This window comes from Rhinolophus hipposideros (assembly GCF_964194185.1).
Source record: "Rhinolophus hipposideros genome assembly, chromosome: 12".
NCBI lineage: Eukaryota > Metazoa > Chordata > Mammalia > Chiroptera > Rhinolophidae > Rhinolophus > Rhinolophus hipposideros.
The window spans coordinates 41,854,956-41,874,524 of NC_138058.1; the positions used below are offsets into that span (position 1 = coordinate 41,854,956).

The 19,569-nt window shown below is 33.6% G+C and overlaps 1 protein-coding gene across 15 annotated transcripts in view; it reads left to right on the plus strand.

Moving 5' to 3' along the window:
• NRXN1 (neurexin 1) overlaps positions 1-19,569 on the plus strand; it is a 1,108,907-nt gene that overhangs the window by 119,024 nt on the left and 970,314 nt on the right. For 8 of the 15 annotated variants that reach the window (XM_081069291.1, XM_081069302.1, XM_081069305.1 and 5 more), the window contains exons 3-4: positions 3,777-3,794; positions 7,049-7,078. The exons of 1 other annotated variant lie outside the window; for it this stretch is intronic. In XM_081069291.1, the coding sequence (XP_080925417.1) occupies positions 3,777-3,794; positions 7,049-7,078 (48 nt within the window). Of the gene's footprint in view, positions 1-3,776; positions 3,795-7,048; positions 7,085-7,844; positions 10,310-19,569 lie in introns of those variants that run through there. 6 more of the 15 variants (XM_081069306.1, XM_081069308.1, XM_081069310.1 and 3 more) reach the window with 2 other exon arrangements.

Sequence of the window (19,569 nt, forward strand, 5' to 3'; positions counted from 1 at the left end):
TACAACGTACTCCCCTTGGAAGGCATGCATCTGGGTGGGAAGACAACTGCTATAGTGACAGTTTTGATGGAGGAGAGGGAGAGCCAAAGAAAATGAAGGGGGCCAGTCACAAGCAATTAGCAGAGAAGGAAGGAAACCAAAGAGAAGGAAAGTGCAAGTGGTGACAAATGTCTTTTGGCCAATTTTTTAACGTAAGATATAGTACATAAATTGACTACTGCTTATACATTTAGATGAACGCTTTCAGATTGCTAAACGTAAACACCGATTATGTTATACAAAAAGGAGTTGTTTGTGATATTTTATTCCAAACTTTAATTCATCCACTGGTCATGATAACATTTCTGATTTTCTTTATATTGAAACAAGCACATTTGTTTTCTTATTCATTTCTCTTTTCTAGAAGTATGTTATTACGATTATGTGCAAAGAACATTGTCATCATAAATTAAGTACTTGCATTCTTTTAGGCTGGGGGCAAGAGGGAAAGAGCTTTTTGTGGAGAAGCTCTTTTGAACTAATTTAAAGGCGTACAGTTTAACAGTCAGCAGCACTCCCTTCATGTCAGCACACACCACCAGCATGTATAACATAACTGGTATCCTGGTGCCTGATTCCCAGCTTTGTGAGGAAAGCTTGTCTTATGAAAGAAAAATAAAGTTGAAGGTATCTTTTTCATGATTTGGCATTCATTATTTTTACAATCAAAAGAGAAAACAGTGTGATCTTTATAGGTGGCATGGTCATTATAGTAAAGTTGACTATTAAGAGACTCACTTCATGCACACAGCAGGAATAGGTGAGCAGAATTAAGACGCCAAGGTTTTCTGAAAACCAGTATTTTCCCCCTAAGTTGGCAATGTCTGCAGGTAAGGCTGGAGGGACTGCTTTCCACATTACACTAACGTAAAATATACTCCTTTACCTTTACACGGTGGCATGCCAATTTCAACACCTCTCTGTTGCTGCTGAAAACCAAATTACGTAGTATATGATTGTATAAGAATCTACAGAGAAAGCAAAAGTGGATGGGATGAGAAAACAAAACAAAACAAAACAATACAAAACTGTTTGTTTTAAACTGGATATTCTTTGTTTAATCCAAAAGCCAAGTAGAAAGGAAAAAGGAAAAATACCTAGAGAATTATTGTAAATACAAGAGCTACCGGCCATTTAGAACTACGCCCAAATTCTGAAATATTACAGGATCATCTTTAGGTTAACAGGTTTTAACTAAAAACAACAAATGGATACCAAAGGGATAGAACAAAATGAAGCAAGTAAAGAATATTATTTATCCTATGATTGAATCTGAAAAGTATATGGAATCTCCAGGGAAGTCTGTTCAAGCCATTTTATGTCCTCACCCCCTCTCCCTCTCCCTCTCCCTCTCCCTCTCTCTCTCCCTCTCTCCCTTCCTCCCTCTCTTTAAATAGGGGTTAATATATCACTCTTCCTTCTACTCTAGTACTTTGATTTTTATTTTTTTAATCTAAATCTTCTGAGACAGACCATTTATCTGAACTTGGTCAAGTCAAGATTTATTTACACATTGGGTATGACTTGGATTTGCATACAAAGAGTCTCATTAGTCAGCCTGACTCTCTTTATGAAAAAGAACGCAGGAAAATGCTGGGAGGCCAGGTGAGATCAGTAGCACCAGCTGTGGCCCTGTGCCTTAGTTAAAAGTGAAATGAGAACTTCCATTCCGGGGAGCAAATGTATGACCTTGATTTTATTAGCACAACTTCCTTTCCTAATGTCCTACTTAGCACATTTATAAAACTGATATCAAACCTGGGCCTGTTTTAGTTTGTTGGTTTGTTTTTCATTTTTCTTTTCCTATTAGACTTCATGCAGTATTTTTACCAAATCCCCTTTCTGGGATTGCACTGCTCACAACCACGTTTGCCAGTCTTTTGCTTACGGAAATTAAATAGGGCTATAACAATTGATAGACTTTCTTGGCACTGGACTCTTCTTTAATTTCCCTGATTTTGTTATTTTACTTCACATTTAAATAATTTTATTAAAAATAATCATATTAAATGGGGAATAGAATTTCAAAGGACAACTAATATAAAACCAAAGTGTATCTTAACTATTAAAAAAAATCTAGATCTTTGTATGATTTCCAATATAAACCAGTAAAACCAAACTTTAATATTTGTGTCCATGTTATGTCTGAGTTGCCATTGAAAAGTAACAAATTCAGTCTAATTCTTTATTTGGTAGATTGGAAACCAAAACCAAATAGTAAATTTGGTAGCATATACCAAATATTTCAATAACTTTTTCCCCCAATTTATTTTAAAATCAACTCTGGCAAATCTTTTGTGTAGATGGTATTGTCCACATATAGCCACCAGTTATTTTCTATTGTATATTAAGACCACATCAGTAAATGTGCCTGTGTTGGTATTTAAGTTTGCAGCAAATATATTTTAAGCAAAATTAATGATTTTTAATTCATTAGTAATTTTAACCATTAAAAACAGTTATTTGTTGAACCTTACGGAATGATGCATTTATAGTTGTTTTTTCTCTCAAGTTTCTGTACTTGCTGTTGTTTGTTTTTTTATAAACACTTTTGATCAAATGCCACTTAAAAAGGTACAAATAATTAAATATAAGAATGAGACTAGAAATTTCAACATGGATGGACTTAATTTGGAAAAATTTCCTTACGTACTGAAACCTTGCTCTTGCCTTAGTCCCATCAAACAATTTTCCCTTACATTTCCTACCTGGATGCCAAGTCCTGTGTCCCAAATAGTTCTTAAATTGTCTAGTAGACACTAACAGTTTTAGTCCCATACACTTACAATGATTATAGGAAATGCATGCAAAATATGCTTGTACATATATATGTGTGTGTGTGTGTGTACAAATACACACATATATATACATGCACATGGGAATATATTTAAATAAATAGATGCAAATATGTAAATATTGTATAGATATATGGAAATATAAGGGAAAGTTCACCAAATATTGCCATTATTTTAACTCCATTCATAGTCACACCCTAAACAGAAGTACAAAGTGAATACATTTTTATAAACTTTGACTAATGGACGGCTCCCAAATGGACTTCTCTTACAGTGATTACTTTTTTCTACGTAACATTTTTAAAAGTTAGCATTGTAATAATTACAATAAATTACCATCTTTGCAATACAATATGAATACTAAATAAGTCAAATATATCGTAGATTTTAGTGACATAAATTTATGTAAATTTATGTTGTTTCTTTAAGGAAAGAAATTGCAGTATTAGGAATACTTAAAGACCATGATAGTAAATGGATTACTTATTGGGTAGAACTGGAGTATCTTTAGCTGAGATTTCATGGCTATTTGCAGTGGACTTTCTTTCACCCAAGTCCAAATCAGAATTTAGAATTAGAATTTTTGAGAATTATAAAACAATAAAATTTAAAAACCTTTAAAAATAATTGCCTAAAAAATCTATGCCAGGCATCATGTAAGGATGATGTTTCCTTTACACAGGGCAGTGAAAGACTGTTTAAAACTCCTTGCTCATGAACTAGCGGTATGACTGACATTTAGTCTCACATTTTTTAAATGCTATCAATGGGAGGGAATATGCTTCCCGGGATTTTGTTTGCCCCTTTGAATGGTAAAGGTGGAGCATTTGCATGATGTGTTTGGTGCCTTGCATGAGGAACACATGCAAAGGCCAGGTCCAGTCTGCATGCTGCTTAATGAATGTTTCTCCTTTTCTCTCCCTCCTTGTCATGTGCTTTCAGAAGACAACAATGTGGAAGGTGGGTGCTTTTTACTTTTTTCCCCAACTCTCATTTGCCTTTTATTTCTTAGTATTAACAGAGTGCATCTCCAATATAGACGGTAAGTTGAACTTCTTTCTGAGCATTTGTTGATCTCTGGATTATGTATCACTTTTCATATAGGGCACACACACTTTCAATCCCATCAGCCCCAAGTATATGAAACTCCCTTTAATCTTAAGTCCAGCCCTTGATGGATTTCAGCATCCCATATGAACCTTAGAGTACCTGTTGGAGTGTTCTGTATGGAAAATGATACAATCCTGCTTCTTGTATTTTAAATGAGGAGTCTTTGAGGTTTCAGAACACAGTGCATGATCTTTTCTCCATTTTTTCTTAATCAAAATGATGTCTTTTCTTTTGGAATTATTTAGCATGATATCTCAAGCCCATTTTTTTTAGTTTTAAATGATTTGATTTATAAAACGAACACAGAATGAAGTAGTCACTATAAGTAAGAGGCATACATTTAGATTAAAATCTAAGCCAGTGGCCAGTGGAAATGAAAGCACAGAGCACTCCAACATGATTACTGGTAAGTATGTTTGTAATATTCTGTGTCTGTTAAATAAAATTACAACAGTTATTCAAGTTTTTTCTAAAATTACCTCTCAAGGAATTTTGAGGAAGATATACATTTTTTCCCATCAACTCCAATAAACTAAACATATTTTAACATTCTTATCTTTAAAGAACTTAAATGCTTTAGTCAATATGCTGTCAAATCTATTAAGGATAAACATCCAAATGAACTAGACAGAGCAAAGAATTGTGAAAGGAAAGTTGATGTTCTATCAACTTCTGTAACTACAGCATTAACAGTTATTGCATAAATAATTTACTAATATCTATACGTCAAAAGAAGGCATTTAGCATATTTTATTGTGCTGCAATATTTTGAAATAAAGCCATTTTGTAAATACAATGTACATTTCTACAGAATGACAGATTTCTTAGAAAAAGTGTTCCCATCAAAGGATGGAGGTAAATAGCCAATGGAGTTACTAAGAGGTGATAAAGAATAATTCACGGTAATATAAGGTTGATTAGTATCAAGTTTTAGCATATTATTTGTGATTCATGGGCAGTATAGTTGCTTAGTTGCAGAATATTTCTGTTCCATTATTTAAGTAAAACAGATTAAAAGTTCAAAAGATATCATCAATGATTACTTTTCCAAGGGTTGGCTCTATATAAGACTTCTGTTTTTCTATATTTTAATTTCAAAAGCATGTGAGTATGCACTTGATAAAGATATTACCCTGCAGGTCAGACATCTTTCAAAGTCAGTCTCATTTATATTGTGCATGTTAACTGAGGTTGAATTTTTTTTTTTATTTAAAGTGTGTTTCCAACTTCTTTTGCATTTTCTTAATCATCCTGTAAAGTTCCATGTTTTTGTTCTTTTCTCCTTAAATTCAGTTGCATCCCAAGGGACTTAAAAACCAGCCTAAATAAGCATAAATGCCTTCTCACACACACTCTTCTCACACACACTCATCCCGTGAACATTTGTGACAAGATTTTCAGAGTATAGACCCATAAACTATTGTAATCAAGTTTATTCATTCATAATTTTAACATTTCTATTTATAACAACTTTGGCAACATACTCAAGCTCCCTTAGAAGCAGGTAATCTAGCACGAGGAATGTAACATGCTCTTGAAATATATTTATTTTTATCCCTACAAAGGTGGTATTAAAAACCATTAGAGGTGTCTAATATATTTTGTAAAAGTTATATCTAAAGCAGAGATAATTCCCTGATGTAGTCTTCAAAAGTTATAAATTGTTATTAGGAAATATGTATAGTAGTTTTAAAGGAGAAGTTAAATGAAAAATTCTATAAATTGAACAAATAAGCTACTATTCCTAAGCATATAAAATATCATGAATCACAAACAGATCATAAACTTTGTAATCTGCCTGTGTGATTTTTTTTAAATTACTTAGAAAATATAAGATTCTAGATTACAGAAACCTTAAACTACTGTGTTAAATGATTTTCATATTGTGATTACATGCTAATTTGTAATTGTATCTGTTCCACAATGATGTTTAAGTACCCCTAAAATTGTAAGGAAATAATAGAGATTATTTCAATACTGATGCAAGTAATATGTAATGTTATGTAGCTCAAGTAAAGTCTCAACTATGTTTGAAATAACACTGGGAAATGAAATATAAATTTTATTAAAATTGTATGCATACTATATTGCTCTAATATTTCCCCATATTCTTGAATTATACATGGATTGAGAAGTAGCTTTATTTCTGAATTTAAAATAATGGACTAGGAATTTTGCCTTTCAGTAAAAAGTATCTACTTGGATAGTGAAAGAACTTTAAAAGAACAGTTAGCAGTATTCTTTAAAAAGGAGTGATCTTCGACCTGAAGTTAATTGTCAAGCACGAGATAAATAATTTAACTAAAGGGAATTCATCATTCTTTTAGAAAACTTCCATGATGAAATTATGTTTCATATATAATATTCACATTATATATGTGTATATATAATATTCACATTAACTAATTGTTTAATATTTAAGTAACATTAAAATAAAATAATTGTGTTCTTCATGGAAAATTACTTGAGGCTATTTAAAGCGATTCATTGTTTCTTAAAAACATTATTCTGTAGTCAATTCTAACTTTACTACTGCATGTCAAATGATTTTTTTTTTTTTGAACAAGCTTAGTCAATTGACACGTGTCAAAGAGACATTGTACATTATCATTTCAGTGTGACAGTGTGACTAGGACTTTTTTTTTTAATTTATGAACCTTCTCATTTTTTGATGAGGGGAAAAAGATCAGACCCAGCCCATGTTTCAGGTACTCCTTTGGGTTTTTAAATATATAATTTTGTCACCAAAGAATGACAAACCTTTTGGGGGCAGTGTTCAAAACCGTCTCATCAAAGGGCATGAAAGGCAGATACAATATTTAGGGGATTGGTTGAATTTGAAGTCATGCTCTTACACTCTTGATTGTTCCAACTGATCCACAGAAGAAATACACAGTGCAGCATATGCCAGTGTTTAAATTGCAGTTCTCTAACTCTTTTGCCCCAAAGCATTCCAACCAGGGGTTGAAAGAATGCTTTTTGATTTGCCTCCTATGTGTCATAGGAAACAAGATGTCTGTCACTGAACATTTTTGTCACCGTGACAACCCTGCCTTCCCATGCTCCCTTGTTTATTGCTGATTGTGCTCTTGTTTCCCTTCAAGGTCTGGCGCACCTGATGATGGGCGACCAAGGTATGGGCTCTGTTCCTTTTCCACTCTGCTTTCAGTGTTTTCTTGTTTTGTAGCTGCTTTCAAACCATCACTGCCAAGGATGAGCCACTGCTTGCAAATTTTCTGGCTGCAAATTAAATACATAACTTTTATTCATAGTTTTTTTTCATGTGTTTTTGTCCCCTTAATTTGTTCATTTGATTTTGGTGTGCTCCTTTGACTTTTATTGTTGGTCATTCTTTGCGCTATAAGATCTTCAAATAAATGAGACATAATAACTTGTGATTGAAAGTTTCCATACATTTATCAGCATATGCAGTTAAGGATAGTTATAATAAAGAAAAAACAGAAATTAATATCTGCAAGAGGATATACAGTTTAACCTACTGTACTAAAAAGAGTCCATTTTTCACCCATGCATGGCAGTTTGGGAACATGCAGACATCTTTGGCTCTGGCTTCTAGAGTGATGAGAATAGTGTTCCGCAGAATCAATACTTCTTTAACCTGTAGTCGTTGTGTATCTTCTTTTTGTGTAAATTTTTAAAGTGAGCATGGGCTTTCCAATTCCCTTGCATGTATTGCCTGAAAAAAGGGGCAGATTTCTCAACATATACTGATTGTATCTCCATTTGTTTTCAAACCTGTATTTATACTTTCTTGTCTTGTTTAATTTTTAAAGAATAGTGCATTTACATATATTCATAATTCTTATTGTTGTTTCTCTCCTCTTTATTCTCTTTGTATGGAAACCCTTTCTTCATGGAACCATTTCATCAAACCCATAGGTAAAAGTAAAGGTATTACATTATCTTATTTCTTCTTACTGTCATCTGTATTAATTACAGCGTGTCTACGTTATGCAAATGTATTTAGACCTTTTGGCATTAGTAATGGGCACTGGGAGGTAGGTATGTGTGTTAATATTTTATGAATTTAAGCTAAGAAAAAATCCATCAAAATATTTATGTTTTATTTCTTGCTGTTTAGAGTGATTTTTTTTTTCATGTCAGCTGCTTATATAATTAGTCTATTTAAAAACTAGCCATGGGTTTTGGTGTCAGTTTTTGCAGTAGCATTTAATGGTGGTTACATGAGTGTAGTCACCATAAATATGTCATTCTCAAATATTCAGCCCCGGAGCACACCTCCCTCAACCATTCTGCTTCAGGCTGTAAGTCTAAGCACGTGCAGCATTGAAATGGTGCTGCTGTGGGCTCGTCACCATGATATCTGCTAGATATATTTGCACACTAACTCCATGATATCTCGAAAAATGCAGTGTTGTGAAAGAAAAAAAACAAAGGATCAAGACAAGCCTGTTCTTTCTTTTGTGCATACTAACTTTGTTTTGAGAACATTATCAACCAGGTATACATTCCTGCATCACTGGGTAAGTCAGGCATGTGTACTCTTTGACAGCATTGGTGCCAAATTTAAAAGCATGTGTAATTCACGATTTAGACCCATCCACATTGTGTTTAGTGTTTTCATTCAAGTGTGTGATATGCAGCTGTGGTAAATACGTATCATAGCCTTTTAATTCAACATGTAAAATGATGTATTAGTGAATGTATCCTTTGGTCTCTAGTTTTTTGTTTGTTATGGTTTCCGGTTATTTTAAACACAGGAATGTATCTTATCCTTGAGTGCTCTGAATCTTTTTTAGGCTCTGAATCTTAATCAAGTGACTTAGGTCCAAAGCTCACAGTTCTGCACCTTTATGTTTGTGTCATCCAGCAGGGAATCTTTTCTGCTGAAAAAAGCGTCTGAAAATGAGCCGAGTAATAAGGAAGAAATTATATCAAAGTTATGAAAGTGTAAAATAGAGGTTTAGGAACAAATGTTTTTGGATACTTTGAGCTAATAAAGAATGAATATACACTATTGTAGTTTATGTTTTGGTCAACCGTTTCCAATAATACAATTTACAAATGACAATATGTTTTGCTTCTTTTATAGATTTGGTGTACCATTTGGGATGTTTTTTAAAGTTTTTATTTATTTTTTTTTTTGAGGCCAAATTGCCATCTACTTTTCTTTCTTAAGTAGGCATTTCCCACCATGTTCTGTAGTGTAAGACTCAGAAGAGCACAGAGGGAACTGTGTTTATATTTTCTAGCTGAGTAAAGTATATCTACATGTGTTTGTATATGCCCATGTATGTATTTGTATGAATGCATGTGTATACACAAACTTTCTTAATATGTACACACATATATATTCATTGTGTTGTGAAAAAGTAACTCTTAAAAATGATTTTCTAACCTTACAGCTGTTTAACCCTACATAAGGAATACGTACTGTTTGTACTTAGCTGCTATTTGTTTTGGTGTAATTAATGTTAGCACTTTATTCAGTTTTGCTATGTCAGTCTTAAATGTTTTCTGTTGGCATGTGTGTCAAACATATTTTTACTTCAATTTTCATTCCTCAGTTGGCACAAAGCTACAGTGGATAGGAATTTGTTTTTTCCTTTATGTTCTTCTTCTGTTAATGGGGCCATGATGCTTTTAATGTTAAACGGGAAAAGAAGATTTAAGATGGACTTGAGTATTTTGCAAATCAGAGTGGTCCCTTTACACGTTGGTTAATTAGATGCATATAAATGAGAACTGTGATTTGTAAGTCTTCTTGAATTGCAAATTAATTAAACAAATCTGCATTCTAGAGCAGTAATGCAATCTTGACTATGGCATGGCGTCCACATGCAAAGCATGTCAATATAATAGGGAAATTAAAACATGTGGACAAGTTAGTATAAATGGCAGAATGAAAGTGCAAAGGGGTGGTAAAAAGTGACTGGCATTCACAAAGATAAAGATAACATGGATCAGGGTCTCCCTTAGGTAATATCCATAACTTATGCCACCTGTTGTAGAAATAAAAATATATATATATATAGGAAGTTTACATTGCAGCTTCCTATCTCAGGTTAAGTTCTAGCTATGCATAAAATAAGTGTTAACCTGCCCGGTCTAAAGTAGTTGATTTGCATTATAAATTATGCCTCCAAAATCATTCTGTCACGATACAATCCTGGAGAATTTTTCTTGACACCACTTTTCTCTTTAGGAAGCGTGAATTAAGGGCCTCTGGAGTGAGCATCTGTGGATTAATATCTTTCTTTTTTGAATCCAGAGCAAAATTGGATTCAAGAACATTATCATTATCATTTTTTATTTCTTCTGTATGGATTCTTAAATATTTTCTAAATTTTTAATTGTCCAGTGACAGATGAATGCATGTCATTAACAAACAAACAAACAAAAAAAGTATATCATCTAAAGAGAACATCCCTCTCGATACTGTTCTTCATCCCGCTCCCCAGTCTTCTCTTAGATGTAAGCCCTGGTATCCTTACAGAGTTGGTAGGAATCCTTCCATACACCCTAATTATTTTTTTAAGATTGGAAATTGAAAACCCTTTATCATTTGTACACGACAACACCAGCCGAGTCAGCTGGAGAAATGTTAACGATCACACTGCTATGTGCTGGCGGAATCATAACAAGGGAAATGGAAGCTTTGTCACTCTTCCTCTTTATTTTCCATCGGTCACTCTATTTCAAACTCTAGAGTTAATTATATGGATTTGTTTTCATGATTTATAAACAAGGATATGTCACTTTTCACTGGATACTGTTAGGAATAAACTTTGTTTCAGTGAATTTTAGCTTTCTTTGGGATAGCTGAAAAGAGAGTCTCTAGATAGAGCAAACCTTACTTCTGCTGCTTGTGGCTAGATGGATCCAAATGGTCTGTAGGAAATGGTGGTTGCTTTCTTTTCAGGCTTGAAATTTGTCAGTGGTATTATTGTTAGGACCATTGATAATGCTAACTTTATTCTCCATTCTGTTTAAGATTTAGGTTTATTTGCCTAGAAATTTAGTTTTCTATTTTTCTTTTTTTCCAAGTATGTTTAACTGGTCACTGCATGCCAGCAGTTGCTTTATTTATTTATGTTTTACATCAATGGTTGTCTGAGAGAAATGAATGTCCATTTAAATAAGAAAATGTTAAAGTGAGTTATACTGCAAATCCAGCCATCACAGCAGGTTAATAACTCAGGAGCAGAGGTTAATAATTGTCAGCTAAGTGTTGGTGCTTTGATTGGAAGCCTGTATTTTCCTTTATAGCAATCATCATAATTGTAAAGTCATGTTTCTGTGAGTGATTATATATTTACATCAAGTTTTCCAAATAGAATGTAAGCTCCATGAGAGCAGGAAGATTGTCTTTCGCTTTGACCACTGTATTTCCGAAACGTTTTTCTTACTGTGTCTTGAATTTGCCGTGTTCCTGACTTAAGTATGTGAGTGGGATTGGGTGGGGGGCATGTGGAAGATGTAGCTGTAAAGAAGGATGTGGAGGGTTTGGAGTGGACAACGTACGGGGTAGCAAAAGAGGAGGAAACTTATTCAGAGAACTAAAAAGAATTGTAGCAACAGATTACATGGAATCCTCTCTGTCTCTGTCTCTAAACTTTCTTTTGTTTTCTATCATTCACATCCTTTTCCAAAATTGCAATATATCTCTCCAGTAGGGTGTCATTCTGATATCACTTTAATATGCCTTAGCATATTCATAGCAAAGAGTCTGTAAGGAAATAAACTCAATGAATTTTTGTGTTTAAGGGTTTTCAGAAATTTTAATGTGATTCACTCTGAATCATATTTTGGCAAATAATCATATTTTGTTTTCTGAACTATTCATGTGCTAACAGGTACAGGAATTTTCCTGAAATTCGTATCTGATGTTATGCTAGCTTATGTGGTTTCCATGAGTTCTTTTTCTAAACCTCAATGTATCAACTGTAATATACCATAAGACATGTATATAAATGGGGTTTGTGTTGTAAACTTTTAAAAAGGCTAAAATAAGACTCTTGTCTTGCGGTCTGAGCATATTTGCTCCTCCTTGCATTCATAAATCCTCAGCATATTTGCAAAACAAATGTCCATTCAACTATTTCAAATTAACCTTTGTTGTTTGATTACCCAGGTTTCTCATGTTCCTAGAAAGCCAAGGTATTACAAGTACAATTGTCAAGCATGTAATTTCACATTTTATAAGTGCCTAAATTTTATTGTATCAGTGAAAATGAAGATCTTCAAAAAGAATAATTATGAAGAAAATAAAAATAGATTTTTCTCAAAACTGTGTTAATACCCAGACATAATTGATTCCACTACAATAAGCAATATCAAAGATTATGCATTTTAAAACTTTATCTGTAATGTCATACACAACTAATAGTCAATTATATTTACTCTTAAGATAGATTTGATATTGTTAATACGTAGAGAAGAATAAAACTTTTAGTATCTTTGTACTTTTTTTTTGTTTCCATGAATTTTGTTACCATCTATCAACTGTAGTGTTACGCTAGAGATAATTTGTGAAGTACCCAACTTCCAGTCACTAACATCATGATGCGTATTTATTTCATAACTTTTAAATACATTTGCTGTGTTTCTGATATCAAACTAATTTTGAAAATATCATGTTTCTCTTCTTTTGTGTGGCTTCTTAAATCATATTTCCTCATTTAGTGTCATAATGTTATGTATTCTGCATTTTCTAGAAGCGTTTGTGAATGTTGACAGAATCTTACAGTATTGAAATCCCTATGTTTGGTGCGTATGCAAACTGAAAATAATTTATTGGATTATCTATTATGACTTCTACTGTTGCAGCACTGGATGCTCCTCATTCATAGCCACAGAACGTGGAAAAACCACCATTTTACTACATAAAATCATTCATTAAATATCTACCTCATCGCTATGATATATATAGAAGGCTATATGACTGTTTAGAAACGGTATTTGTTCTGCAGTTCTTCTTCAGTCTACATGCTCATCAGTTCTGGGTACAATCAACAATAGTTAATAGAAGAGTAAATATTTATGTGTTATCTCCTGCTGCGTTTAATCAATTTAGTCATTATATTCATTACTAATGAAAGTCCCAGCTTCTTTGTATCTCTGTACTCTTGGCTCTGTGATGACAAGTGTTCTGTGTACATTCTATAAACAATGATGGCATTGAATAACTGGTAAGCTAAACAAGGGTTTCGTTAGACTTCTAGTAAATTAATTTATCCTCAGAGAAGAGCGCAGAATGGACTCTCCATAGTCTGATAGTTTAAAGAATGAGGTGGTATAAGTATAAATTTAGGTGCTTTACTGAAATTGATCATGCATAGAAAAATACTTAAATTATGACATACTGGATTTTAAAAGCATGATTCCTCTTCCAAAATAATGATTTTATCTTGTTTATCCATTGAGGAATGTATCTTTATGAATCTAAATTGTTTTTAAGAGGGCATTGCTTAAATTGTATTGGGCAGTGATTTTTAGAGAATACTGTAATTCCCCAGAGTTCTTAGTGCATACATTAAGGAAATTTGAATATTTAATTAAAATTACAGAATTTTGGAGTAGGGAAGGTGTTACAAATCATCTAAAAAAACTGTTGATACTATCTGAAATATAAGTCATAAAAGGAAAAACTTTGTGGAGACTCTGATCTAAAATAACTGATACAGAATAATCAACTTTAAGGAGACTTTAAAGACTTTCATCCAGTTATACTCCAGTAATGAAACAAGATTTCATCGTCTTATTCTCACAAAATAAATTTAGAGATAATGTAAAGTAAACCAACCTTAGATTGTTACATAGAATGTTTTTGCTCATTTTTAAGGTTTCCATTTTAGGAGAGTAAAACTCCATCTTTTAACAGCGGAGTGCCTCCTCCCTCTCCCCCCATCCCCCCACACAGAGGATGTCAAGAACATGTTTACACATTTTAAGAAAGGAAAAAACTGTATTAAAATCACACTGATGGTAACCACTTTGAGCACCTCTTGTAATTGTAGAAGTCAAACGTGACTTGTATTCATCTTTTGTTATTGGTTTATATTAAGTGTTACAATTTTAATATAGTTTTTTCCTTTATTAAAATGGATATACACTTTTTGACACCCTCTGTGTGTGTGTGTGTGTGTGTGTATTAGTGTGGTGGCTAGTACTACACAGAACATTGGTACAACTAAACATTAAAGATTGATTCTACTCAATCAAAAATAATTTAGATATTTCTGTAACTCTTCACATTTTCACATGGCTCTTGAATACAGTGATGCAGCTGATATGGGGTCTTGGCTGCCCTTTGAACCAACACAAAAGTTCATTCGCTAAGTACTACTTTTTAGGTTCAAATTTACAGGCTGAAGGGGACAGGGTGGTAAATATTTTCTTAGACTGGAAATGCCATCCAGAGAAAACATTGTCATGAATTAATGTTTTGCTTCACTAATGACATAGATTAGTAATTGAGTTGAATTTACACCAACCACCTTAATCACTTTATTTCTCATAATATGCTAATTTTTAAATTTTCAAGGAATAGCTAATTATGGAGTTCTCTTTTTAGATCGGTATCTTCACTGGAAAAATAACATGTAATTATAACATGAGATACTTAAATAAGTGGCTGATACCCTCACGTCCTTCAAGATTTGGCTCAGATGGCACCTTCTCAAAAGACTTGTCCTGACCATCCTATTTAAAGTTACAATTTGCCACTCTGCTAAACTCTCATACCCTAATCTAGTTTCTCTCCCATAGCAATTATTATCTTTCAACATACTTAAAATGTTTTCTTAATTTATTTTGTTTACTGTTTATTGTTTGTCTTTCTCCCCCACCAGAAAATAAGAGGGCAGAGATCTCTGCTCCACCTTCATGTATCTCAAGGGCCCCTAGAACAGTGGCTGGCACAGTAGATAATCAGTAATTCTTGTGTAATGACTGATAGGCTAAACAAGTTTATAAAATTTCCTTTTAGAATTTACATTGGGTATTAAAATGTTTCTTTCTCATAATTTGCTAATTAAAAATTTTTCTTTCCCTTTGATTCAAGGTAAATCTTCCTATGATGGACAAACAAGTTAAATCAATGAAGCCAAATTTTTCTCCTTAAACTGGGAGTGAAAATGACTCAGACTTAACCCTTTGGATTTTCTGTGTTTCCTGCACAATTTAGGCAGTGTCAGACAATTTGGAAAGGATTCGAAAACCATTCCAATCACTGATGGTCAAGCCATTCCTTTAAAATTCCTCTAATATTCAGTCTTAAAGGAATATTTCTTTAAGGGGACAATAATTCATTTTTGTATGTCTCTCTGTGTATATAGGTAATAGGAAGAAGCTTCTGAAAGTTCGACTTCAAAATAGCATATGTCTTTCAGGAAGAACTTTGAGGAAGTTTCAAAGAATGAAGGGGATCCCTTTGACTTTATGTTCATGTAGCTTGTCTTGTGTTTCTAACATTAAAAGAACTAGATTAACTCTTCTCAGGTCCTCAAATAGTTACATACACCCAAACGGCCTTTGACTTTTTTTCAGTCTTGGCATAAATGATCATACAAGGTGTGACAATTAAGTTTGTGAACTTGTTGGAATGCTGTTGCTAACCTTTTTTTATTATCAGAGGATTCTTCATTATGAATTTGTACCAACTGGACAAACAGTTAACCAAATTTACTATTTGGAAGTGCTGAAAAGGCTGCATGAATGTTAGACGACCTGAACTTTTCTCCAATTCATGTCTCTTGCATCACGACAATGCACCCGCTCACAGGGCACTGTCTGTGAGGGAGTTTTTAGCCAGTAATCAAATAACTGTATTGGGATACCCTTCCTACTCACCTGGCTCCCAATGACTTCTTTTTTCACCCAAAGATAAAGGAAATATTGAAAGGAAGACATTTTGATGACATTCAGGACCTCAGTGGTAGTAATATGATGACAGCTCTGATGGCCGTTCTAGAAAAACTTTCAAATAGCTTTGAAGGGTGGACTAGGTGCTGGCGGTGAAGCATAGCTTCCCAAGGGGAGTACTTCAAAGGTGACCGTAGTGATACTGAGCAATGAGGTATGTAGCACGTTTTCTAGGATGAATTCGTGACCTTAGTTGTCAGACTGCCTATGTTCCAGTAGATGATTTATCAAGTAGTATTAATAGTCTAAGCTATGGTACCTGTGCTGAAGAACTACAATGGTAAGAAATCTCTGAATTAAAAAGCAACACCAAATCTGCAGTGCCTAAGGTCATACATATTTCCCTTAAAATGAGTATCTAATCACTTGTTCTTTTGGTAAATGTAAAGATAGAGGTAGAGGTAGAGGTTGACATAGACGTAGACATAGACGTAGACTTAGATAGATAGTGAATGAGAATGGTTTTATTCAATCTGTCATTACTGAAATCACCAATGAGATTTTTCTTTATGTGAGACTGTTACACATTGTGTAAAGCCACAGCTATTCTGAATGGATGTTTTTAAGATTTTTGTTGTTAAGAAATATAAATGCAAGGATAATAATAGGTACCATTTTTCAGAACATGTCTTTAAACCCAAATTTACATTCAAATTCATCTATTTATACAAAATGTGTATTCCACTCACTGCAGTTTTTTTTTTTTTTTCTGCTTTGCTTGTTTGCCTATGAATAGCCATGTGCCTATGACCGTGGAATATTCAGAATAGTAGAAGCTCACGTAATCTCCAGTAATTCTATATAATTCTCCAGTAATTCTCCAGTAATATTATATAGCCTGCATATAGACCATAAAATAAAACTACTGAGATCATGGATAAGATAATTCAGGAAAGAAAACTGACTTGTGTTAAACATGAAGTTTCTAAGCACTAGTTTATTCTTTGGTGTGAATTACCTAGTGAACTGACCCAGTTTTTCATTTCATTTTTTGGAAAACATTATAAATGACAGTAGACATTTGGAGAAAATTAAATTACTCTGTTCAAGGAGACAATGGAATTTAGATAGGGCTAGCATGTTGGCAGAAGGGTGGAAATCCGTAAATTGGCCAATTGTGATTTCAGTTTACAGGGAAATTCTGGTTCCCAAGCTAACCATAGGATTGAAGATTGCTCGTGAAAAAATGTGCCAGGAATCTTCTGCTATACTTAGCAAATATTTTTGATACGATGCTGACTTAAAAGAATTAACCTGCTGGCTTGTTACGACTATCTTTCTAGTGATTATTTGTCTAAATAAGAGAATTCATTATCTGTCAATCAGCAGGACAGCCATTTTAAATTGCTTCCCTAGCAGTGAGATTGGATTTGCACTGACCCGTTTGCATTTGTTGTGACCAGTATCATTTGAGACAAGACTGGGTGAAATTATGAGTCATTCAATGCAGTGGAAAGAAACATTGATTGGTCCAAAGGAAAGCCAAAACTTGTACTGACGAATGCGAGGACAATTTGGTTTGGCATTTGCCCTCTCATTATTTATAAGAAGTAATGTCATGACTTATTAGGCTAAGTCACTGTTTTCTCTTTTCTTCAACTACAAATATGTCATTTCTTAATTAGAAGGCTGCCCTATATAAAGGAGGACTGTTGCTGTTTAAACGAGGTTGGTCAAGTAACCTACTTCCCTGTTAGAACATCTGAACAATCTCTCAAATATAACAAACCTTGACCTCTTTACCATTGTTCTGACCCATTGGTTCTCAGGTTGGCTGCTCAACCCTCCTTCACCCCCAATCATGTAGGGCACATTTTCAAAAAATCAAATTTAACATAACACACAATTTTATTCATGAATTCTATGGTGGACTGAAATCCTGTACTTTCAAAGAAACCCTCAACTCCCCTACAAGCTTCTAAAACACAGCCGTTTTGTGATGAATGTTACCAACTCAGAGAATTGGCTTTTGCCTTAGATTTGATGATTTGTTCTTTCTGGTGACAGCGGGTTCTTTTTCTTGCAGGGGCATGTACAATTTGTTAATTCAATCCTCATTAGTTAGGCATTGAAAGACTTTTCCTGTGAATACAAATAATCATCTTGCTTTCAGAGAGGTTGGTCCACATGAAAGCTCTGGGAATGAAGATGTGGTTACTTACTGACGCCTATGTTTTATCCTTGAAACTAAATAGTTGGTTTTCACATTGGTAAAGATGTTACTGAGCTCTTTCAATCCTCGCAGTAAAGGTCATTAAAATTTCTTTGTGTAGAATTCAGATATGTGATAAAAAAAAAAGAAAAGAAAATCAAACTGAATATGTGAAACATTTGAACTTTTTATGTGATGTCCACCTATGGATACTTTGAAATACATTTTAGGATCATTGTCCACACTAGACTATGGTGAAGAGATCCAGACAAAGGGAAAGCTGAACGGCAAATGCTGAGCTTATTTAAAAAAGGAGGGAAAAGCCACAAATTGTCCCTACACAAATGGAAAAAGTTAACTCTAATGACTTTTTCTTTTTTGGAGATTATGGTGGAAGAGGTATTAAATAAAACAGCAATATGTCATTTCTACAAAGGTCATGCTTTAGGGGATGGAAATTTGGTCCCTTGAGTTTATTAAAAAAGAAGAGGTAATGTTCTTATGAGACATTTAACAAATGACAGAAACAGGCATAGAAGTTATATAGAGCTGTATTACAGGATTTTAAAAAATCTCCATAAAAAGTGGTTGTAAGAATGGTGTGAGTACAAGAAAAAGCAGGGAGACAAGAGTTGAAGGTGAGAACGCCAAGTTTCTGGAGGTAAGGGCGTAAAGGGGAGTGATCATGTGATTACTGTGACAGTATGACACGATTTTCCCTGGTAGAAAAGATGTGGAAGAGTAATGATAGCCTCAGGGGGCAACTTCAGGAGCTAGCAAAGCTCTGTGCAAAAATGATTACATATTTCATGCAATTTGGGGAGCCACCAAAAATCATCCCCTTGCCAAAGATAAATTTCTCAGTAGCCCTGCTCTGTTACAAAAATATATACATACATACGTACATACATACATATGTACATACACACATAAATAACATACAGTATTTGAAAGTGGCACATGCTTTTAACCATAATTTAAATGTAGTTTGATTTTTGATAAGTGAGTCGAATAAAATGTACTGATTTTCAAGGAAAATAAAAGGTAACTTAAAATCAGACTACATGGAAGAAAGATTTTTTTTAAAAAGGTCAAAGACAGTCTTCGTATACATATTTGAATGACTCATTGAGTCACACATATTGAAAACGGAAGAGGGGTGAAAGGACGGACTAGAAGAAATGAGAAACGTGTGTGTGTGTGTGTGTGAGTGTGTGTGTGTGGTACATTTCATTGTATAATAACTTGTACTACAGTTAATTAAAAAAATCATATCTGAACTGAGTCTAAGAATGCTGATCAAGAAATAATTGTCATCTTTTTTTTTGCCTCTAAATAACAAAGGCAAGATATTTTCCTTTAATTTATTTTTTTAATTTCCTTGATAAGGGTATTAAGATTCTGTGTAACATGAACTAGTTTTAGCATAAATCAGATAAGCCTTTTGTTCTAGATAGCATAGTAAGAAAAAGCACACCTTGCTTTTGACTTGTTTTGCTTAATTGCTTTTCTTCATTAAAAGAGAATGCACAATGAAAAAACTTATAATTTCTTTCTCTCGAATTC